The sequence below is a fragment of the Microcaecilia unicolor genome, chromosome 11 (assembly GCF_901765095.1).
Source record: "Microcaecilia unicolor chromosome 11, aMicUni1.1, whole genome shotgun sequence".
In the NCBI taxonomy this organism is placed as follows: Eukaryota; Metazoa; Chordata; class Amphibia; order Gymnophiona; family Siphonopidae; genus Microcaecilia; species Microcaecilia unicolor.
In genome coordinates this window covers 53,700,116-53,725,189 of record NC_044041.1, presented here as the reverse complement: position 1 = coordinate 53,725,189, position 25,074 = coordinate 53,700,116, and the positions used below count along the sequence as shown (strand labels likewise).

Here is a 25,074-nt window from a genome sequence, read left to right as displayed (position 1 = left end):
AAACCAGGCAAAGCTTTCACCCACTTTAATAAGTAGCCGAAATGACCCCAGCCTGCCCTTTCCCTGGGGTACCTCTTTCTAACTGCCCCAATAATGTATCAATGAGAAAAACACAATTCTGCCCCAATATCAACATACTGTTCATTTTTTTTTTTAAGTGTAATACAGTTAAAGTAACAACCCAAAACTTCAATGAGGTCAGGAAAAGGGTAAGGTTTTTTTTTTTTTTTACAAAGAGCATGCCAACACTATTCTTCTAGCCTTCTGGGTATGCTTTAGGTACCAGATTAACAGTTCAGGAATTTTCCTTCCTCCTGAAAGTGACTAGAGCTGAATGAACCATAAAGTACTTCATCCTTTACTTGAGCCCAAACTCATCAATCCCATTCCACACCTGAACCCCAACCCCTTCTGACAGCAGATTTGAAGACAAAGTTTCAGAAATGTTCAGTTGATCACAATTTTTTTGTATAAATCAGAAATAAACCCATGATACTGAGATAGGGTTTACAAACTTAATCAAAACTGTTTTTCACACTCTGCTTCTACCAAGAACTTCCGTGTATAATTTAATATAATCAAACACCAGGGGACACCGGCATTGAATCCTACTACTAAATACCGACACAAGATATACTGAGGAATCCCCTTGTTCCTTCAGTGATTTACTATATAGTAATGGCTTAGTACAAAGTCACTCATGGCTTTAAGGCCTGACATCTGTGCTTCTGGAGTAGACACTCCCTACATACCTTAGCCATGAAGCTAATAGCAGAGGGGAGTTTTGCTAGACAGGACAACACACATATCAGATTTATCTTTTCAGGATATAAAGTGTTTTTGTGCTGACAGTTATCTTATTAAAAAAAACAAAAAAACAAAACAATGTTCCTTAATACAGAAGATGTGATAGAATGTAATAACAGCTGCTAGTTATGCTGTCAAGATTAACCATTAGCAAATCAGTGCTTGAGATTTCAAACGGAGTGGAGGAGTGGCCTAGTAGTTAGGGTGGTGGACTTTGGTCCTGGGGAACTGAGTTCTATTCCCACTTCAGGCACAGGCAGCTCCTTGTGACTCTGGGCAAGTCACTTAACCCTCCATTGCCCCAGGTACAAATAAGTACCTGTATATAATATGTAAGCCGCATTGAGCCTGCCATGAGTGGGAAAGCGCGGGGTACAAATGTAACAAAAAAAACTTTTCACTGGGTTTCAACCACCTCCAGGTCTGCATAGAGCTACTCTCCATTACAATGATGTAACCTACTCCCAGTTCAAAGTAATGCTCCAAACCTAAAACATGTAAATCCATACTGAGGCATTTATCCACTCCTCCGTTAATGTCCAGTAACATTTGTGATAGGTGGAATGAGTAAAGTGGGAGTTGCTGGTAAAGTGAGACCATGTAAAATTCTGAGATGGGAGATCACACCAGAGCACATGGGGAAGAGGTATTCACTTTGGGCCAGGAGAGCACTTGGGAGAATCACAACCCCTGATCCTGCTTTCCAATGTGGTGCCTGGACCAGTCGAGTGCAAAAGGTCAGTTCTTGAAACGAGTTTGTTCACAAATATGATTAAATTTCCTAAATAAAACAAAAAGAAAAAAAGCATTACAGGTGCCAGATTCATAACCTGTAAATCCCTCTAAATCAATCTGGGAAGCTTAAATTAAAGTCAAACCTGGAAAGGTCAAGGATTTGACATGCACATAAAAACAATGAATGCTGGAATGAAAGCCTCTTTCAGAGTCTCCTGTTCAGTGTGTCCTCCAGCACCTGCCATCATCCAAGCCGTTCACAACTTCCTGGATGCTGTCCACTATCCCTGAAAGCCTGGTCTGTGTGATGCATCCCCGATTCTGTCAGTCTGTTTTCACAAGACTGGGTCAGACCCCCAAAGCATTTTAAAATAAGGATTAAGTGTAAAACTCACGTGGCATGGTGCGCTTTAATCTGTGTACGACAGTTACGACCCCAATAACAGTTAGGACGGGAAGTTACTCCAACTGTAAGAAACCCAAAACAAGCATATGAGGAAAAGAATGAAGTTTCACTGGAGCAAGCTTCCTATTTTCATACTAATTTTTAAACTAATTTCTGTTTTTAACCATTTAAATGCAGATGCAGGAGTTGCTTGGGTGTATGTGTGTATTATATATTTATTTATTTATTTTTTAATGTAATGCTCATTAGGATCCTTTACCAGACCAGGAAGGGGCATGTCTGATACACTAGACTTTCAGGCTGCACTAAAGACCTCTCTTTTCTGACAAACATTTGACCCCAAATTCTATAAAAGTTTCTACAAATGAACATGCAAATTTGGGTGTGCATGCAATCTAATTGAATGAGCCAATCAGCACCGATAATTCTCTTCTTTACAAGCAATTATTGGCGCTAATTGGATTAATGTCAATTTTTTTTTATAATCTTTTTTATTGACATAACATCGTTATCACAGAGATATCACTTCGTCATAACACAATTCACATATGAAATACAACATTCGAACCATTTTTTTTTTCTTTATGTCAACGGTGAGTATTTCCCCCTTTACAAGAGAGTCCATAAAGGGGGTGGCTCCCACAATTTATGGGCCCCTTTTACAAAGCAGCGGTAAGCCCAATGCGGGCTTACCACTCACTAAACAGGAAGTACCACTGGGATACTGCAGCATCCCAGCAATACTTCCCACCCCCAGTGCGCCATCATATCCATATATTTTTGTGGCACCACTGTGTACCTGGCGGGGCACTGCCACGCATTGCCCAGTTACAGCCAGGTTAGCGAGGGAGCCCTTACCACCACCTCAATGGATGGCGGTAAGGACTCCCCCCTCCCCCCTAAAATGGCCAAGCAGCAAGTGCTTTGGTTGCAGCATGGCCATTTCCTGCTGAAAACAAAGACCTATCCTTTTACCTGCTGTGGTAAAAGGGGGCCTCGTCATGCATCAAAAACACGAACCAACGCCAGCACAGGCCACGTTTTGCCGCAGCTTGGTAAAAGGGGCCCTAAGTGCATTGATATAGAATAACGGGGGATTTACATCAAGGTTTTGTTGGTGTAAATGCTGGCGCTTAAAATTAGTCGCAGTTCCTGGCGCTAACAGCTAGTCTATAAATGGTGTCCAACTTTAAGCGCCGTTTATAGAATGGCACTAAGCTCTGGGTTTTTTCAGCGATGATTTTTTAGGGGCCATTTATAGAATTATGTGATAGACTCATTTCTTTCTAGGGAGATGAGGGAGCTGGGTTGCTCGGACCAAACTTTGATCTGGCTTGACTGGCAGTTTGACTCTCCTGAGTTGGGTCCGAACAGCTGGACCTTTCCACCTGACTTGTATACTGATCCAAAATTTCAGAACAAACTTCTGTAATGTTGGAGTGGAGGACTGGCCTAGTGGTTAGAGCACTGGTCTTGAAAGCCAGAGGTGGCTGGTTCAAATCCCACTGCTGCTCCTTGTGATCTTGGGCAAGTCACTTAACCCTCCATTGCCTCAGGTACAAACTTAGATTGTGAGCCCTCCTGGGACAGAGAAGTATCCAGTGTACCTGAATGTAACTCACCTTGAGCTACTACTGAAAAAGGTGTGAGCAGAATCTAAATAAATAAATATAAGGTGACTAACCAGGCCCATGAGGACAATTCAATATTGTACTGGGAAATGGCAAAACTGTTTTGCATAGCAAAATAATTAGTTACTCCAGCTCTGAGACCGGGAGCTCCTTAGATGGACTCTCCTATAGTTTTCAAGATAAACCATCACTGTTAGAAACACAGACTGCCTTAAATGAGCTAATTCATCAGTGGACCAGTCTCAGGAGTGCTATAAATTCCAGCTTTACAGGCATGGTAATAAAAGTGGCAGGCTTCTAGACCAGTTAATTGCTACTAAATCTGGCTCCAAAACAATTCTGTCATTGAAAAATGACGCTGGGGTGAGGGTCCATACTGATAGAGAAATATGTACCATCTTCCATGACTAATATACTAAAAGCTTTATGCCCCCCCCCCCCCGGGTGCACGCCCCTGGGGGGTGTCAGCTCCGCTGGTTCACTGCTTTCTCTGCCCTGGAACAGGTTACTTCCTGTTCCGGGGCAGAGAGAGCAAGGAACCAGCGGAGCCGACGCAGCTCCCAGCGACGACGTGCACTCAGGGTGGAGCGCCAGTGGTAAGAATGCGCTTCGGGGGGGGGGGTGCGCCGTGCTGCACCCGGGGGGGGGGGGGGGGTGCGCAGCCGCCCTCGCTACGCCACTGGGGTGTTCCCTTTAAAATGGGCACAGATATCTTTTATGTTTCAACGGTTTTTATTGATGACAATAAACATTGTAAACAGAGTCCATAAATTCAAACATTTCGTTAACCTAAGAACAGGTCACTGTTGCATACATACATCATAACTGCATCATCAATATTTTCTATCATCGTTTTCTCCCCCTCCCCCCCCCCCCCCAGGTTCACATCTTTACAATAATCTTTTTACTTCATAGCGTCTAGTCTTTTCCAATATCTATTACAGGACTATACCCATTTACATCCTGAAGTGCTTATCTCCGGAACACCTCATTTGCTAAGGCGCTCCAAGTCTATTTAGCACCGCACTTCGTGCTTTGTGGGATATGTTTTGCAAATACTTACTCCATATATTAATAAACTCCTTTCTTTTCTTTGGATTACCATAAGCCGTCCTAGCCTCCCAAAGCATTAATTCATGCATCCTATTTCTCCAGTACCAAAAGGAGGGTGGATCTTCTTGCATCCAGTGTTTAAGTATGCATTTTTTCCCCACTGCATATACCTTACATAAAAATAGCTCTATATGTCTGTTTGCTATCCCATATGCATCCCTTTTGTTCAACAACACTCCTCTCCATGAGGGGAGTAATCTTTGCCCTATGAGATGTTCAGTATAATTCTGTATCGCTCTCCAAAATAGTTTTATTCGAGCACATTTCCAGAATGCATGCAAAAAGGTATTACTTTCTCTATTGCACTTGGAGCATTGAGCTTCGCCTATCCAACCCGCTCTTGCTGCTTGATTTTGTGTTATGTATCCCCTGTGTATTACCCTATATTGACTCTCCTGTAACTCTGCCCCATCTACTTGGTGTGGTATATCTTTTATCAATTTTTCAAAATTTATTCCTTTCAATTCGTATCCCAGATCCTTACTCCATGCCTCTTTAAGTTTCTCGTATGTACGGGGGGGACTCAGTGCTACTAAAGCTCTATGTAAACTCGATATTGATACCTGCCCGTGTGCATCTCCCTTTAAAAATTCACGAAGCCTGCAACCAAGCCTCGTGCCTATTGCTTCTTGGTCCATACTGCCCCAATAATGATGTAATTGTCTATATGAGTAATGATCCTGGTTGGCTAAGGACAATCTTTGCTGCAGATCCTGGAATCCATACAACCCTCCCTCCTCATTAACTAGGTGTTCGAGCAAAGTAATCCCCGCCCTTGACCACCTATCAAATATACCTTTCTCCATTCCCGGTGGAAAGTCTCCATTTCCTTTTAGTGGAAGCTGATCGCTAACATTGGGGTTTTGCTTCCACATCTGCATAAGCGATCGCCATATGCTTCTCATTGGCCTTAGCAATATACTTTTTCGAAAGTTTAATGGTAAATTTTTTGTTTTGGCCTGCAATATAAAATTCAGGTGCCAGGGCTCAAATAGTGTTCTCTCCCATCTAGTCGGCGTATACTGGTTTGTATCTAGCATCCAATCCCTAAGATGTCGCAACAGGCAAGCTTGATTGTATCGTTTTATACAGGGTAATCCCACTCCCCCCTGCATCCAACCATCATACAGATATTCAAAACGAACTTTTGATTTCTTCCCCCCCCACAGGAACTTTCGGATTATCCTATTTAACTTTTTGATATCTTTACCCAGTATATGCAGTGGTAATACCTGCAGTATGTAGAGCCACCTTGGGAATATAATCATTTTAAACATATTGATTCTGCCTATTAAGGACAGGGGCAAATGGTTCCATCTCTCTAGAGAGCTGCTGGTGTCTTGTAACAGCTTTTCTATGTTAATTTTATATAGATTAGTAGTGTCCATAGTCAAGCGCACTCCCAGATATTTGAACGATTCCTCCGCCCATTTTAACGGTAGTTGTCCTTGCCATTCTCTAACATGGGCTCCCTCCCTCTGCATAGCTTCAGACTTCTCTAGATTTAGCTTAAAGCCTGAAAAGTCGCCATACTCTGCCATACACTCAACGAGAGCTGGTAGTGATTCCTCAGGCTGAGTCACATGTGCTAATAAGTCATCAGCAAATGCTGCTATTTTAAAAGTTTCCGTGCCCAGCCTAACTCCCTGTATATCGGGTGTTTGTTGAATATTCCTAATCAATGGGTCTAGTGTTAATACAAATAATAAAGGTGATAGTGGGCATCCCTGCCTTGTTCCCCGACAAATGGGAAAAGGAGGGGACAGTATTCCATTCGCCCACACCTGGGCTTGGGGAAGATAGTATAATGCTCTAATTGCCTCCTGAAAAAACCCCGTTATTCCATACGCATCCAATGTTCCAAACAAAAAGTCCCATACCACCCTGTCGAATGCCTTTTCGGCATCGAAGCTGACCAGCACCGACGGCGTGGCCCGCTCCGCTACCGCCTCCAATGTTACCAATATCTTTCTCACATTTTTTGTAATATTTCGACCCTGTACAAATCCCACCTGTGAATCTTCAATAATATCCGGCAGAATTCGCGATAATCGATTTGCCAAAACCTTGGCAAATAGTTTAGCCTCATAATTGAGTAGCGAAATTGGCCTATAAGATTCTGGTTTCTGTGTATCCCGTCCAGGTTTTGGGAGTACGATGATCTGAGCTGTTCTCAGGGAGATGGGCATTTGTTTTTCTTGTACTATGGCATTAAACATTAATGTGATGGGTACCACTACTTCATCCCTCAACATTTTATAGAATTCTCCTCTATATCCATCTGGTCCCGGGGCTTTCCCCAAGGGCCCCTGCTGTATGGCCCATGCTACTTCATCTTCCGTTATGGGGGCATTTAACATTTCTTGGCTCTCTATATCTATGCTCTGAAGATTTTGTCCCTCCAGATACATTTCGCTATCCATCGGAGGTGGGTCTGGGATATCATACAGCCGCCTGTAATACTCCTGCAAAATTCTATTTATTTGGGCATCTTTATTTTCTAAAGTTCCCTTGGCCGAATATAGTGCATTTATTTTTTGGGGTCCTTGCCTGGGTTTTGCTAACCTAGCCAACATCTTTCCCCCTCTGTTAGCATATTTATATAATTTATATCTGTAAGAACCATAGTTGTGTTGGGCCTTTCTATGAAGTCTCTCACTGAGGGTTTGCTGCAGTTCTAAAAGTTGGGCTTTTAGTGTGACAGTATGTTGGCGTCCATATTCCCGTCGTACCCGTGTTATTTCCTTCTCTAGCCAAATCTGTTCCTTCTCCCTTGCCTTTTTTTGATGGCTAGTATATGCGATTATCTCTCCCCTAAGTACTGCCTTTGCCGTGTCCCAATAAAGTATAGGAGTTGTTGTATGTGCCTGATTGGTGTCTTGGAACTGCTTATATTTTTTAATTATAAAGTCTCGGAATCCCTGATCTTTGTGTAACCAAATAGGGAACCTCCACTGGAACTGTCTAACCTCTCTCTCCATGGGCTCCCATACAGTCATTACCATTGCATGATCTGATATTTTAATGGGGCCTATTTCTGCACTACATATTTTAGTAAATATTGAACGAGATATGAATATATAATCAATCCTCGACATGGTGGCATGTGCGCGAGATAAATGAGTATAGTCTCGCTCTACGGGATGCAATGTTCTCCACACATCCACCAGGTCCAGGACCTCACTTAACACATCCAGTCCTCTTGATTCCATCCCTGCACCTCTTCTTCCCCCCTGTGACCTATCCAGTGTGGGATCCATTACTGCATTGAAATCTCCCCCAGCTAGTATGGGTGTTCCTTCAAAACTTATTAAATGGTGTAAAAGTTGTTTGTAAAAAGCTTTGTTATACGTGTTAGGAGCATATACATTACACACAACCACTGGTTGACGTTCTACAGTTAAATGTACTATTACAAATCTTCCCGCATCATCAGCTATTACTTTGTGTGTAGTTATTTGCACCCCTTTCTTGACTAGAATTATGACTCCCGCCTTTTTTGCCTGCGCTGGGGATTCATAATATGAGCCCACCCACCAGCGGCATAATTTCTCATGTTCCTTGGCATTTAAATGCGTTTCTTGAAGTAATGCAATTGACACCTTTTGCTTGTGGAGTGCTTGGAGTATCTTCTGCCTTTTTATCGGCGAAGAAATACCTCCCACATTCCATGTCACTACTTTAAGGGCCATTAGGTTACATCTTGAGTTAGCTGTAATATTACCTTGATTCCTTCTCTGACTGAGTGGGGAGGGCATCCCAGCCTATACCCCCCCCCCCCCCCCTGTAATTGATCCTGTTTCCACATGGGTGCTCATCCTGTGTGTCACCTGCTGTGTTGCCTGTATTCCCCTGTTCCTCTGTAACCATGAAGTTTTTGTCCCACATTATCCTTCTCCCTCTCCCTCCCCCACCCTCCCCCCTACTACCCAACTTCCCCATATTCTTATTAGCACCTATAGTGCTCTACTTCCGTGCTTCCGACCAGGGATCCCTTCTATACCAATCCTTGTTTGTATGGTTTTTTTTTTTTTTTTACCCCCTTCCCCCTCATTGTACCTTATTGACTTTACAAACAATATCAACAACTTCAAAACTTTATAACTCTGCATCAAATAGTCACTGGTCTCCTCACCACTTCTGCTTTTCCTCTTACTGTAGTACCAGTCTCTCTTTTATTATCCACTGCACTATTCAGGTTTTGCTCGCCGTTCTCGGCCTTTCTTCCTCCAGCCGGTCCACAAATGCTTGAGCGGCTTCCACCATGTCACAAAATTTGACTGAACCATTGTGCTGGATTCTCAATTTTGCTGGATATAATAGACTGAACCTTATCTGCATTTTATGTAGTCGCCCACATATTTGTGAATATTGCTTGCGCTGGAGGGAAACTTTGGTAGAATAGTCCTGAAAGCACAGTATCTTATGTCCGTCCACCTCCAGCTTCTCTCCTTTCCGAAGAGCTATTAATACATCCATCTTATGTTGATAATGTAGCATTCGCAATATGACCACTCTAGGCCTTGTGTTAGTCTCTTTTCTTGGACCCAAACGGTGTGCTCGTTCTATCTTGATTGGTCCCGCGGTACTTTGGTTGGTCAAAGACTTGGTGAGCCATGGCTCCAAAAAACCTCTCAGTTCCGCCTCTGGTATTGATTCTGGTATGCCTACCAGCCGAAGATTATTCCTTCGAGATCTATTCTCCAAGTCGTCCACCTTGTCTTCCAAGGTTGTCACCATTGCTTGTAGATGCTCGATGGATTTCGATGCCTCCTGCGAGGAGGTTTCCACCTCCCCCAGTCTCTGTTGAACCTCCTGGAACTCATTGGTAAACGTGGTGATTCTTTGATCCATTCCTTCAAGCTTGTCAATTATTTGCTGTAATTTGTTGTTCATGGTTTCCTCCACCGCCATTTTTACCTCTGTGACTATTTCGGTGGCCCAGACAGAGCTCACTGATGGTGACGGTGGGGAATTTTTGTCCGCCATCTTTGTGCCCCCGTTCTTGTTCTTCTCCGGCTCTTTCCTGGAGCTTCTGGTCGCCATACAGCAATACACGGGGCTGCTACAGTCTTTTCAACAAATTTAATACTATGCTTTGTCTCCGTTTCTCATCTGCAGTGGGTTAACTCAGCTTGTTATTATGTACTGGATACTGTTTTATTAGTCTTTGTCTCTATGCTAAATATTCCTCTGTCTCTTTATTCTTCAATTGGCACAGTTTCATATACAGTGACTGGTGCTGTGTTCCTTGCTCTTGTTTCCCCGTGCTTCTCTGCTCATTAGCTCTCCGCCATTTTCTCCCGATAGCACATTACCTTGTCCTCTATTCCTCTTGCCCCACGCTCTTGTCCGTCCTCCGCCGCAACCTCATCTGGCTGCTCCTACCTGCGATCCCAATCGCCCGTTCCAGAGCACATCAGCGAGACCCTTTTATCGTGATCTTCCAGGTCTCCCGCCCGCATCGGGCCCGTTCCGCTCCCTGCTTCTCGCTGGCCGCCTCCTGCCCCGGCTCCACGTGGTTGCGGTCGGACGCTCGATCGCCGTTTTTCACCGCGCCGTCTTTACCAAGCGGCTTCGCGGTTCTCAATTAGGCGCCTGGGACTTTCCTCCACAATAACCCGTCCACTCCGTCTTGTTCTGGGGGTTGGGGTTGTCTTAATCGGTAGGTTCCCTGGTCGTTGCCTGCAGGAGCTCACATTACAGCGGCCATCTTGGTTCGCAGCTCCACCGGAAGTCATCTGGGCACAGATATCTTTTAAATATATTCAGTTGTCACCTTTGGTTCCAGATTTTTACAAACTCAATGTAGCGGCCTTGATACCAACTACAGAATGACAACTAGCCCAATGGATGGAGTTACCACTTTCTTTAATAGGCAGAATAAGTCTCATCCGTATGGTCATTTTTCCTAGATGGCCACATGCCGCTGTGCCTGCTGCAGAAAGACCTGAGATATATCAATTTGTTATTTTCTAAATTCTGTTGGGCTCAGAAGAAACCCAAATTTAAATATGCCTTTTGCTGGGGAACTGGACACAGGGGAGCTTAGGTCTACCAAATTTACGATTATAGAATCATGCTTGTTTATTGCACCATATTAATGATTGGCAATTTAATACTGACGTTAACTACCCCATTGGCGTTAGAGACAGATTATTATGCCCCTTACTATCTCTTTTCACTTTTGCAGACCTCACTCAGGAAAGTTCCCTCACATCTACGTTCCAGTGTGTTATTGTGTCCTTTACGAGAGGGCCTGGAAACATTTAATTTCCTAGTTGGGTGGTTCCCCTTCCATTACTGAACTGCTTCCGATTAGAGGTAATGTTGACTTTCTCCCAGGTATGGATAATACAGCATAATTCCTGATGTTTAAAAACAAAAACCAAAACAAACACACAATTTTAGTCTTCCTATCGCAAAACCATCCTCCTGCCATCCTGGAAATAGCCAATCAGGATGAACACCAGTCATAAAAGGAGCAATGTAAAGTACCTAGAGGGCCTGTGTTCTTATGGCCTCCCAGGAGTCTAAACTAGCGAGACTGGTAGCTGGAAACTAACCAAAACAACAATAACCACATCTAGGTCTCAAGAGGAATTAAGTATGTCGCTCCGAGTCCTCGGTGATAATTTCTGAATATAGGGTTCCCATATGGAGAGGAATGGTCTTTTGTATTTAAGTGAAAAACAAGAACATTTATGTTCCATTAGCATCAAGGAATGAAGCTTATGGCACAATGCCCAGAAGGAGGGAGCTTTAGAGACTGTCCAAACCCCTAGAATAATTTTCTTACAAAGCAGCCCTGCCTTCCTAATAAAGTGCTGTGCCCCCCTGCCCTGCAGCACAAAAATCTCATAGCGGTCCAACAAAACACCCACCGGGGATAAAGGGATCGATGACTGTAAAACCGTCTCTACAAAATTAATGACAGATCTCCAAAAATGTTGAACAGAACATGACTAAAAGGTATGGAAAAAAGTGGCATCAACTTGATGGCATTTCTGGCAAAGGGACGTATCAACTTTACCAGTCTTAAATAACTGCTCCCTGGTGAGATAAGCACGATGTAACACCCTAAACTGGCATTCCCTTAAGTCTACATTACTAGTCAAACTAGAGATGTGTCCAGTTAAAGACAGTAGATCGAACGTTTAAGGGTTCTGATGGAGATCCGTACACCATTTATGAATTAAATCCACCAATGCTCACTGTGGAAGTAGCGCTGTTAATTTTTTATGCAGGAGAGAAACAGAAAGAAGGTCCACCCCTTCTCCCAGAAAAAAGGTGTGGAATCGAGTTGTGTGACCAGCCTGCAATGCCGTAATATCCAAGGAAGAAATATAATGTGTCAGTTGTCTGTAAGCAAAAACATCTCTAATTCCCAAGAGGGTACCATCCCCCAAAGAATGAAAAGGCTTTAATTTACCATTACCTCCCAGCACGTGATAAATATTTATCTAGTCTATCCCATAATTGAAATAAGTCTCATTATCCAACCCCAGGGGAAAGGCATTATTATCTTGAATAGGCAACATATCAAGAGACAGTGGCGGAGATATTCCAGCAACCTACCATAGCTCTACACATGGCTTAATACAGACTTTTTAACATAGGAGAAGCCATTACACTGTTGGAGCATGTTCTTGTAGGTGATACTCAATTACTTCCGTGGAAGATCTCCAACTGCATATAGGAGAGAGATGGGAGAACACATTCACATATTGCCAGTTAAAGTATTATGTGAATTCCTTGGATTGGCGATTAACCTCCTCACTGGAGCCAAATTAAGAGTTGCCTTTGGTGATATAGCGGAAGAGGTGGTCTCCATCTCAGAAATACATAAAGCTCTAGCCAAATTAGATACTAATAAAGACATGAGTGAGATTAGAGGCAGATGGAAACAAGATCTTGATCACGGCTTGCCAATATCAAAGTTATCCCAGGTTTAACTACTAATGCAAGTCTCCAAGAATGTTATTTTCGTACTTTGCACAGGGCATATTTTACTCAACTGCAACTACATACATCTGGTCATGCACAGTCCTCATTATTTAGAAGATGTCTGCTTTCTGATAATACTTTATTCCATGCTTTTTGGGCTTGCCCCCAAATTAGACTGTTTTGGTCAGCTATTGTACATTAAATTTCTGACTTGACAGGTCAAACTCTATTGAACTCGCCCATTAATCTTCTCCTGGACAAGCCTGGGACTACCAGGGGAAGTACTACAGGGGCTACTCTTCTTATTTGGAGACTATGGGGCTCATTTTCGAAAGAGAAGGACGTCCATCTTTTGACATAAATCGAGAGATGGACGTCCTCCTCCCAGGGACATCCAAAACGGTATAATCAAAGCTTGATTTAGGATGTCTCCAACTGCACTCTGTCGCAAGGACGGTCAAAGTTCAAGGGGGCGTGTCAGAACTTCAGACCGCTCAAAACAAGGCAGCCAGGCTTATATTTGGGAAAATGCGATTTGAAAGCACAAAACCCCTCCGTGAAAAACTGCACTGGCTCCCAATCAAAGAATGTATTGATTTCAAAACCTGCACCCTGGTTCATAAAATTTTCTTCGGCGAAGCCCCGGGATACATGACAGACCTCATAGACCTACCAACCAGAAACACATCCGAATCAACACGATCATATCTAAATCTCCACTACCCACACTGCAAAGGACTTAAATACAAATCAACTTACGCATCCAGTTTTTCCTACATAAGCACACAACTGTGGAACGCATTACCAAAAGCCTTGAAAACAACGTATGACCACCTAAACTTCCGGAAATCACTAAACACTAACCTGTTTAAAAAGGCACACCCTACCGATCCAACTTAAATGCTTGAACTCTGCAACACAACGAAACCAAAACACGTAATGGACATAACACAACTCTTCCACTCTACGATTCCCTAATGTGTCTGTTCCACATGAACCATATCTTACCACAACATCACTTTGTATTTGTTCATACTGGAGTCGGCGAACGCCTCTCCGGTACTATGTAAGCCACATCGAGCCTGCAAATAGGTGGGAAAATTTGGGATACAAATGTAACCAATAAAATAAAAATAAATACATATTTTTAAATCTCTGGGTCACTGGCAGAAGCCATAAGAACCAAGGCCAACGGTGATTTTATTTTTTGCTTCACAACGGGGAAGGGGGGTTGATAACGTGGGCTACAGCCAGGCATGGAGACCTCATCAAATACAGACAGAGGCAGTGTACTATCAAAAAAAAAACCCAAAAAAACCTTTATTCTGTTCAAAGCAAAAATAAGGAAATAACAGGCTTGTTCCCTTACTGGCTATTCACTCTCAAAGACTCTCTTAGGTTCAGAGGAACTAGCTTTAAATCCCCAGTATTTCACACGCAGGACTTCTGTTAGCCAGACCCAAGAACAGCAGTCGTATAAGGGCTTTAACGTGTACCTACCTTGTATCAGATCGGGTAGCTTCTACAAGTTGTGGAGACCCTCACTCCCGGTCAGCTTCTTTCCTCTCCAGGGTCTCCTTAACCTCTTGCTGGGGCTTTTACCTGGGGACCTTTCCCCTGCCCTGCTGAGCCTCATGGCTTTTAATTTCCCCCTGGCCTGAGCCCCAACCCTCTGGCTCAGGCACAGGCTTAGCCTCTGCAGCCTAACACCATCTGCTGCAAGATGGCTGAACTGTGTCAGCCTCAGCCAACTGACACCATCTGCCGAAGGGGGGCTGAACTGCACCAGTGAGGGAGTGTTTCCTGCCTCTACATCACTCTCTCCCTCACAGGGGGGGTCATATAAAAACTGGTGAAGCCTGTTTGAATTGTAGTTTACTAATCACTTTGCTGGCATGTGTTCTTTTTACTTTGTCTTCCTTTGTTCATTTGTTTTGTACAACATACTATTTGTTTGCTGGCTTGCCAATAAAAATTGTTTGATACTAAAATTGTTGGAGCACTGCAGATACAGTTTCAAGCATCCACCACTCTTTCATGGTAACGGTGATGCACGCCTGGAATGCCCTTCCACTGCAGGTGATGGAAACAAACAGTGATGTAATTTAAAATGCATGGGATAAACACAGTGGATCCCTATATGGCAGCGGTTCTCAACCTAGCCCTCAGGACACATCTAGCCAGTGTGGTTTTCAGGATATCCCCCAAGAATATACATGAGCTAGATTTGTATATAATGAAGGCAGTGGAAACAAATTTTGCTCGTGCATATTCATTGGGAATATCTGGAAAACCACACTTTTAGATGTGCCCCGCAGACTGGGTTGAGAACCTCTGCTATATGGCAAGGGGATGGAATCAAAGGTAAAATTATGTATAATCATACCTGATAATTTTCTTTCCATTAATCATAGCTGATCAATCCATAGACTGGTGGGTTGTGTCCATCTACCAGCAGGTGGAGATAGAGAGCAAACTTTTGCCTCCCTATATGTGGTCATGTGCTGCCGGAAACTCCTCAGTATGTCGATATCAAAGCTCCATCCGCAGGACTCAGCACTTAGAGAATTACACCCACGAAGGGACACTCTGCCCAGCTCACCACCGCCGAAACGGGGGAGGGGAATTAACCCAGCTCATCCCCACACAAGTGGGGGAGGGGAATCCGTCCAGCTCATCCCCGCGGAGCGGGGGAGGGACACCACACCCGCCGATGCGGGGGGATCTGGCTTATCCTGCAACCGCAACCGCGGGAGGAGCTGACTGACCCTAACACCGCCGAAGCGGGAGGGGTACAAAGCTGCCCTACAGCCGCACGAAGCGGGAGGGAGTGCCGGCAGAATTTATGTCTCAATCCAGCCCCGTAAAACGGAGGGGAGAGGAATGCAGCAGCTCACTGTAACACAAACTCGTCTCAACTCTTGAAGAATCCAAGTGAAAGAACTTGAACACGAAGTCTTTCTGAAATAACTGAAGACTAAACTTGAACCTGAAATGCAACCAGAATAAAAACAGAACAGATATCTGGGAGGGGCTATGGATTGATCAGCTATGATTAATGGAAAGAAAATTATCAGGTATGATTATACATAATTTTACCTTCCATATCATCAAGCTGATCAATCCATAGACTGGTGGGATGTACCGAAGCAGTACTCACCCAGGGCGGGACATTGAAATCCCTGACCTCAACACTGAAGCTCCAAACCGGGCCTCCGCCCGTGCAGCCACAGTCAAACGGTAATGCTTGGAGAATGTATGAGCCGAAGCCCAAGTTGCCGCCTTGCATATCTCTTCCAAGGAGACGGATCCGGCCTCTGCCATCGAGGCCGCCTGAGCTCTCGTGGAGTGAGCCTTCAGCTGGATAGGCGGCACCTTCCCCGCGGCCACATAAGCCGCTGCAATGGCTTCCTTGACCCATCTTGCCACTGTAGGCTTAGCAGCCTGCAGACCCTTACGAGGACCTGCAAACAGGACAAACAGATGATCCGATTTCCGGAAATCATTGGTCACTTCCAAGTATCTGAAGATGACTCGTCTCACATCCAGATAATTAAGAGCAGAGTACTCCTCTGGGTAGTCCTCCCTACGAAAGGAAGGGAGACAGAGCTGCTGATTCACATGGAAGCGAGAAACAATCTTGGGCAGGAAGGAAGGCACTGTGCGAATAGTCACTCCTGCCTCAGTGAACTGCAGAAAAGGCTCTCGACATGAGAGCGCCTGGAGCTCGGAACTCTTCTGGCTGAAGTGATAGCCACCAAAAAGACTGCTTTCAACGTCAGGTCTTTCAGAGATGCCCTCGACAAGGGTTCAAAAGGCGGCTTCTGCAATGCTCTTAGCACCAGGTTGAGATTCCACGCAGGCACCACTGAGTGCAGAGGAGGGCGCAGGTGATTAACTCCCTTGAGAAAGCGCACCACATCTGGCTGCGAAGCCAGGGAAGCACCCTTCAGGCGGCCCCTGAAGCAAGCCAGAGCCGCTACCTGGACTTTAAGGGAACTGAGCGACAGGCCTTTCTCCAGACCTTCTTGCAGGAACGCCAACACTGAAGAAATTGGAGCAGTGAAGGGAGAAAGTGAGCCTGCTTCACACCATGCTGCAAAGATACGCCAAACCCTGGCGTAAGCAGTAGAAGTAGAGCGTTTCCTCGCTCTCAGCATAGTGGCGATGACCTTGTCTGAGAAGCCCTTCTTCCTCAGACGCTGCCGCTCAATAGCCAGGCCGTAAGACCAAAGGGAGAGGGATCCTCCATCACCACGGGACCCTGATGTAACCGGCCCTGCTCCACTGACAGCCGCAGAGGATCGTCGACTGAGAGCCTGATCAAGTCCGCATACCAGGGACGTCTGGGCCAATCCGGACCCACCAGGATTACCCTGCCGGGATGCTTTGCCACCCGGTCTAGCACCCTGCCCAACATGGGCCAGGGCGGGAACACATAGAGGAGCTCTTGTGTCGGCCACTGTTGGAGAAGAGCATCTACTCCCAGGGATCGAGGGTCCCGTCCTCTGCTGAAAAAGCGCGGCACTTGGCAATTGGCCGATGACGCCATCAGATCTAGGCTCGGCTGGCCCCAGCGCTTCGTGATGTCCAAGAACGCCTGAGCAGATAGTTGCCACTCTCCGGGCTCCAAGGTATGGCGACTGAGAAAGTCCGCCTTGACATTCATGACTCCGGCAATGTGGGCCGCTGAAAGCTGCTCCAGGTTCGCTTCCGCCCACTGGCAAAGACTCATAGCCTCCTTGGCTAGAGGGGCGCTCTTGGTACCTCCCTGGCGGTTGATATAGGCCACAGCCGTGGCATTGTCTGACAGGACCCGTACAGGCTACAACACCAGTACCGGGATGAACTCCAATAACACCAACCGAATGGCTCTGAGTTCCAGGAGGTTGATAGACCACTTGCCTCTGCAGGAGACTAGAGCCCCTGCGCTGTCCTTCCCAAGCAGTGGGCTCCCCAGCCCATCAAAGAGGCGTCTGTCGTGATGACAATCCACTCCGGGGTCACCAGAGGCAATCCTGCAGACAACTTGTCTGTCTGCGTCCACCAGCTCAGCGCCTTGCGCACTGCTGGGTCCACGGGAAGGCGCACAGCATAATCCTCCGACATCGGAGTCCAGCGCAGCAGCAGAGATAGCTGTAGTGGTCTCATATGAGCCCTGGCCCAGGGCACTACTTCCATCGTGGCCGTCATAGAGCCCAACAGCTGCACGTAGTCCCAAGCCCGAATAGGAGAGGCTACTAGGAACTAGTCCACCTGAGCCTGAAGCTTGACAATCCGATTGTCTGGCAGGAACACTCTGCCCACTTGGGTGTCGAATCGAACTCCCAGATACTCCAGGGACTGAGTCGGGCGCAGCTGGCTCTTCTTCCAGTTGATGATCCATCCCAGGGAGCTCACAAGAGCAACTACCCGGTCCATAGCTTTGCCACACTCTGCATAAGAGGGGGCTCGGATCAACCAGTCGTCCAGATAAGGATGGACTTGTACTCCTTCCTTTAGCAGGAAGGCCGCTATGACCCCCATTACTTTGGAAAAGGTCCGCGGAGCAGTAGCCAACCCGAAAGGGAGGGCTCTGAACTGGAAGTGTCGTCTCAGGACTGTAAAACGCAGAAAGCGTTGGAGAGGAGGCCAGATGGGAATATGCAAGTACGCTTCCTTGATGTCCAAGGAAGCCAAGAACTCTCCTGCCTTCACTGCCGCTATAACAGAGCGGAGAGTCTCCATGCGAAAGTGCCTCACTTTCCAGGCCCGATTGACCCCTTTGAGGTCGAGGATAGGCCGGACAGAACCTCCTTTCTTTGGAACCACAAAGTAAATGGAGTAACGTCCCTTGCCAATCTGATTTTTTGGCACCGGAACGACCGCACCCAGGCGGATCAGGTTGTCCAAGGTCTGCTGCACTGCCACAGCTTGACCGGAGACTTGCAGGGAGAGAGTACAAACCCGTCTCTTAAGGGTTGGCAGAACTCTAGCTTGTAGCCGTCTCTGATGACTTCCAGCACCCACGCGTCTGAAGTTATAGTGGTCCACTCGCCCAGAAACGAGGACAGCCGTCCTCCAATCTGCACTGGGGCGTGGACCAAGGCCCCGTCATTGGGTACGAGACCCTGGGGGAGGACCGGAGGGAGCACCTCCGGGACGGCGGTCTCTGCGAAAGGAATGCTGCTTGGGGGAGAAATTCCTCTTGAAGGAAGAGGGGGCAGAGGAACCCGACTTGCCCGGGCGGTACCGACGGGCTTCCAGCAACCGTCCTCTGGAGGTACCGGGACGAGTACTAGCCCGAGCCCTGACCTCTGGTAATTTCTTGCCCTTAGACGTGCCGAGATCGGTCACGATTTTGTCCAGCTCGACCCCAAAGAGCAGCTTGCCTTTAAAAGGCAATCTAGCCAGGCGGAATTTAGAGGCGTGGTCAGCAGACCAATGTTTCAGCCAAAGCCACCGCCGCGCAGAGACTGTCTGAGCCATGCCTTTAGCTGAGGCTCTCAAGACATCATACAGCAAGTCTGCCAAATAGGCTAAGCCCGATTCCAGGGCCGGCCAATCAGCCCTCAAGGAAAGATCCGAGGGGGAAGCCCGCTGCACCATAGTCAGGCACGCCCTGGCCACATAGGAGCCGCAAACTGAGGCCTGCAAACTTAAAGCAGCTGCCTCAAAGGACGACCTTAAGGCCGCCTCCAATCTTCTGTCTTGGGCGTCCTTTAGGGCCGTGCCACCTTCCACCGGCAACGCCGTTTTCTTAGTCACCGCAGTGATTAAAGAATCCACGGTAGGCCACAGATAGGCCTCACGTTCACTCACAGCCAAAGGATAGAGGCGGGACATAGCCCTAGCCACTTTAAGGCTCGTTTCCGGGACATCCCATTGAGCCGCAATTAAGGTGTGCATGGCATCATGCACGTGGAAGGATCTAGGCGGGCGCTTCGTCCCCAGCATAATGGCAGAGCCAACAGGGGCTGAGGGAGAGACGTCCTCCGGAGAGGAAATCTTCAAAGTGTCCATGGCCTGTAAAAACAGGTTGGGCAAATCCTCTGGGCTAAAAAGCCGCGCTGCAGAGGGGTCATCCGCTCCATCCGAGCGGGGATCTATCTCCTCCAAGGAATCCGCAAAGGACCGTTGGGAGACCTCAGACACGCTGCGCTCATCTACACCGGAGGAGACAAAGTCCTCCAAGGCCTGGAAATCAACCCGAGGGCGTTTACCTCTGGGAACCTCAACCTCTTTATCAGAAGAGGGAGCAGGGGCAGCGTTTTGCATGAGGAAAGCCTGATGCAGCAGCAAAACAAACTCGGGGGAGAAACCCCCCAGACTGTGCACTTCCGCAGCCTGGGCAACAGCCCTAGACGCACTCTCAACCGGCGCTCGCAATAGCAGGGGAGAGACATGCTGCGCATCCAAAATGGCGTCCGGCGCGAAACTCCGCGAAGGAGCCGCGCGGGAAGAACGGCGCTTAACTTTAGCCGCTTGTGCCGTCGCCCAAATTAAGGGCGTTCATGGCATTAATGTCTCCAACCTCAAGGGCGGCCCACGAAGAAGCCGTCCGAGCCGCGTGGCCGGCCAAGATGGCGGAGGCGAGGAGCGGGGGATGGGCGTTTATGGCGGGAAAAAACCGCCACGCCGGAGGAACGACCGGGACATTCATCGGTCACTAAACTGTCACCCATCAAGGGCGAATCAGGTTGTAAAACCCCCGCATCCCCTCTAGAAGCGCTCCAGCGATCCGGGGAGCGACCCTTTGCGCCCTCGCCCTCCGACGCCATATGCCACGAGGAGAAGAATCGGGGAACCCCCTGCCCGCTATAAAAGGTAAAATTACCTGCTTGCCGCTCCGAGCTGTAACGAACTGGTGTCCCAGTGAGTAGCTGCAATGAACGTTTAAAGAAACGTCGAATTAAACGCCTTTAAAGACGTTTAAAATTTTTTTTTTTTTTTTTTTTTAAACGGAGCCAGCGGGAGGGGGGAGAAAAGGAGGGACCTGGCACCACCAGGTTTGCACTTGCTCAAAGAGCCCTCAACCCCAGGCCTCAACAAAACCTAAGGATTAGGCTTGGAGGCCTAGCCAGAGCTGCTGCTGTGTGTGACCACCACCTGCTGAGATAGAGAACATACTGGGGAGTTTCCGGCAGCACATGACCACATATAGGGAGGCAAAAGTTTGCTCTCTATCTCCACCTGCTGGTAGATGGACACAACCCACCAGTCTATGGATTGATCAGCTTGATGATATGGAAGTAAGATTATTTCCACTTATAGCAAGTCTTAAGTGATTTTCAAAATTAAAAAAAGACATTGGGGGGGGGGGGGGGGGGGGGGGCTAAAACTGCACGCCACCTTTCTGGGCAGACTAGACATGCTGGATCTTTATCTGCTCTCATTACTTATTTATTTTAAACATTTGTATACCGTTGCCGGAAAACGTGGTGAAGGCGGTTAGCTTGGCAGAGTTTAAAAAGGGGTTATACGGTTTCCTAAAGGACAAGTCCATAAACCACTACTAAATGGACTTGGGAAAAATCCACAATTCCAGGAATAACATGTATAGAATGTTTGTACATTTGAGAAAGCTTGCCATGTGCCCTTGGCTTGGATTGGCCGCTGTCGTGGACAGGATGCTGGTCTCGATGGACCCTTGGTCTTTTCCCAGTGTGGCATTACTTACGTACTTATGTACCTAAAACCTAGGTGGTTTCCAAAAATACACTCATAATAAAACGTATACAATACATAAGACAAAATTAATTGAACATAAAAATATATTTCTTCATTCCTAAGCCCTCGTTACTGAAAAGAGCTACCTAAGGAACACAGAACAGTCAAATTCTCAAAAGTATGCTACCACAAATAGCTGTATTTTCAAAAGTTTCTTAAATTGTGTAACAACGCATTCTATAAAACAGTTCCTGACACCGTAAAAGGTGGACACCCTTGTCTCTATGTTACTATGTTACTCATACCTGGGAGTTCAGAAGGAGAAATATTTTGCCTGTACTGATAGGTGAGCTCTCTGAAGCTGCGGAGGCCACAACAGTAACAGAGGACCGTGTTCCCACTTATTCTGTAATCTGTAGAGAAACAGCAGCAAAAATGTTAGAACATTGGAGTGGAGGAGCAGCCTAGTGGTTAAAGCAGCAGGATCAGAACCAGGGAAGACAAGGTTCAAATCCTCCTTCTCCCACCGATATTCCTTGTGATTTGGGAATTTCACTTAACCACTCTATTGTTTCAGGTACAAACTATTGTAAACCATCCACAGATAGTAAAATATATACTGTAGCTGAATCTAACTCACCTTCAATAACTACTAAAAAGCTATGAGCTAAATCCACATATCTATTTTATATACACACAAATGATGAGACTGAATACAATAAAACAGAATGGATACTTCTTACTGCATTGGATGGCTTACTCCAAAGTGAGATACGAGTTAAACTAAATTACAAACCATGGGGGTCGTTTACTATGCCGCAATAGCGTTTTTAGCTCACGGTGGAAATCAGTTAGCGGTAAATGCCAAGACACCCATAGGAATAGGAATATAATGGGATATGGACCAAAGTTGGTAAAAGTTTTGTGACCCTCCAACAGGACCCCAGATTTTGATTCCATTTACAAATAAAATCTGCATTGTCGAGTCACATCAAATCTCCATCAAGTTCCACATGTATAAGGACCTACCTGTTGGGACATCTATGTCAAGGAACTTGTGGATGGTATTCACATATCCTGTTTAGTATCCCCCTTGATCAAACAAATTCAGATAGCGATGCAACTGAGATTGGATGGCTGCAGGTCTCACTTTGCTTGTCGATTTGTCTATATAAGCCACTTCCGTCCCGTTGTCAGAGAAAACTCGGACCGGGGCCCCCCACCAGAAAGGAAGCAAAAGTTGCATAAAGTATTCCACACTGCCCTTCCACCGGCACAAGGTGGTCTTCTTAGTTACCACAAAAACAAGGGCATTCACCCTGGGAAGTTACAATTTACCCTTCTCTTCCGGAACCAATGGGTACAGGTGAACAATGGCTCTTCCCACTCTCAGTTCCGCATCCGGTGAGACCCATTCATGATCTAAACAAAATCATCAACGAAATCAACCAAAGCCTCCAAATCATGCACTCCTGGGCGGATGCATTCCAGCTCTCACTCAACACAGAAAAAACACAATGCCTTGTACTCCCTTCCCAACACAACACAAACAATTACTCCACCATAACCACACCATATTGTTCTCTTCCTGTCTCACAAAATCTGAAAATTCTTGGAGTTACCATTGATCGAAACCTCACACTCGATGCCCACGTGAAGAATACGACAAAAAAGATGTTCCACTCCATGTAGAAACTCAAAAGAGTAAAACCTTTCTTCCCGAGATACATCTTCCGTACCCTGGTACAGTCAATGGTAATAAGTTATCTGGACTACTGCAACACACTGTACACGCTGGCTGCAAAAAACAGACTATCAAAAAACTCCAAACAGCCCAGAATACCGCAGCCAGGCTCATATTTGGAAAAACTAAATATGAAAGTTCAAAACCCCTAAGAGAGAAACTTCACTGGCTCCCACCCAAGGAACGCATTGCGTTCAAGATATACACGATTGCACACAAAATCATTCACGCAGACACCCCAATCTACATGCAATCTGCACTTCCCCAGCTGTAAAGGGCTAAAATACAAGCTGACACATGCCACCACCTTCTTTTAAATGAGCATGCAGTTGTGGAATGCACTACCTACAGCCCTGAAAACCATTGACGAAATAACTAACTTTCGCAAATCTCGGAAGACACATCTCTTCAACAAGACCTACAAAGAGAACCCATAATCTTACAAAACTACCTCACCAATCTACCCAGTTATCAAAGCCCACCTTCTATACTATCCTGCCTAACACCTTCCTTCTCTCTTCCCTTACTTAATCGTTGTACATTACTAATTGTATCTGATATCCTGGAATGACTATGTCATAACAAAACTCTGTAAGCCACATTGAGCCTGCAAATAGGTGGGAAAATGTGGGATACAAATGCAATAAATAAATAATCAGGTCTTGAATCTCTGGATGGATTGGGAAGGCCTTAGAAGGACCTCTAAGCCCGCTCATGATTAATGAAAGAGGAACTTCTGACACTGAAGCAGAAGGCTCCTCAACTAAAAGCACCGCCAGTGCCTCAGAAGAGTACAGAGCTCCTCTTCATGAAACAACCTTGGTACTTTCGATCATCTCCCTCCTCTAGCTCCTACAGTAGCTCCTCTAAATAGACCAAGGCCACATCAGATAAGGAGGAAGAAGCAGAGATAGCCTCATCTATTCCTGGAGGTCTGAACGAGATCTCTTAGGAGCCAGAAGGGCAGCAAGATGAAGCACCATGTAGCAACTCTGACTGTTCGTGCTTCACTAAATAGGCCTGGTGTAAGTGCAATATAAACTCCAGAGAAAACAAAGATCCTGATGCAGCTGAATGCTCTGTCGGAACCGGACACTGTAAAACAGTGTCTGTGATCTGCACATGATCAGAGGAAGGCAGTTCCTCACTGCTAGTTGGACCCAACACCATTCCCATGCTCTCCTGCATCAAACTGTGCACCGGCCCTGCCAGAGAGCCCCCAGGTCCCCAGCATATTCGGATGCTGCGCCAAATCCAAAATTGTGCTTGCTACTGACCATTTCCTCCACATCCCTACTACTACTAATCATTTCTATAGCGCTACTAGACGTATGCAGCACTGTACACTTGAACATGAAGAGACGGTCCCTGCTCAAAAGAGCTTACAATCTAATCAGGACAGACAAACAGGACAAATAAGGGATAAGGGAATTAATAAGGTGGTAAAGATAAAACATACAAGGGTACTGTACAAGTGAATAGGGATTAGAAGTTAAAAGCAGCATCAAAAAGGTGGGCTTTTAGCCTAGATTTGAAGGCAGCCAGAGATGGAGCTTGACATACTGGCTCAGATCCTGGCTTGCACACACTGCAACGTCCCGATGCCAGCTGACTGGTCCCAAAGCGGGAGCACCACTTAATAGCCAACGTGAGAGTCACTATTCACCCTGTCACAGACGCTGCACAACACGGTCCCAAGCAATAAGTCAGTATCCCTCCACTGCCCCAAGTAGAACCTGCATCCCTCCAAGCAGTTCTGTCAAACTTTAGGTCGGACTTACAACTACTGGCCGCTCCCCCCAAGCTCAGACAAGCTCAGAGTCTCCAGATGTCCTACCTCAGATGAGAAAGGATCAGGACTCAATCTCCTCCTTTCTTTTCTTTTTTTTTCAAGGTTGTTGTGCTGGAAAAGGAGAGCTCCACAGAAAACAGGAGAGGTGAAGGGAGGGAAGAAGTAAATTCACAAGGCTCCAGAGTCAGGAATCTGAAGACCTCCAGATATGACTCTGCAGACTCAAGACACCTGCAAAACTCAACAGGGG

The 25,074-nt window shown here is 46.2% G+C and overlaps 1 protein-coding gene across 1 annotated transcript in view; it reads right to left on the bottom strand.

Moving 5' to 3' along the window:
• Window positions 1-1,143: 1,143 nt before the first annotated feature.
• The window catches only part of CHFR (checkpoint with forkhead and ring finger domains), a 55,524-nt gene continuing 31,593 nt past the window's right edge, over window positions 1,144-25,074 (bottom strand). Inside the window, exons 16-18 of the mRNA XM_030217727.1 lie at window positions 21,594-21,701; window positions 1,938-2,010; window positions 1,144-1,588 (exon numbers count right to left, since the gene is read on the bottom strand). Coding sequence (XP_030073587.1) covers window positions 1,546-1,588; window positions 1,938-2,010; window positions 21,594-21,701 — 224 coding nt within the window. The 3' untranslated portion in view covers window positions 1,144-1,545. The remainder of the gene's footprint in view (window positions 1,589-1,937; window positions 2,011-21,593; window positions 21,702-25,074) is intronic.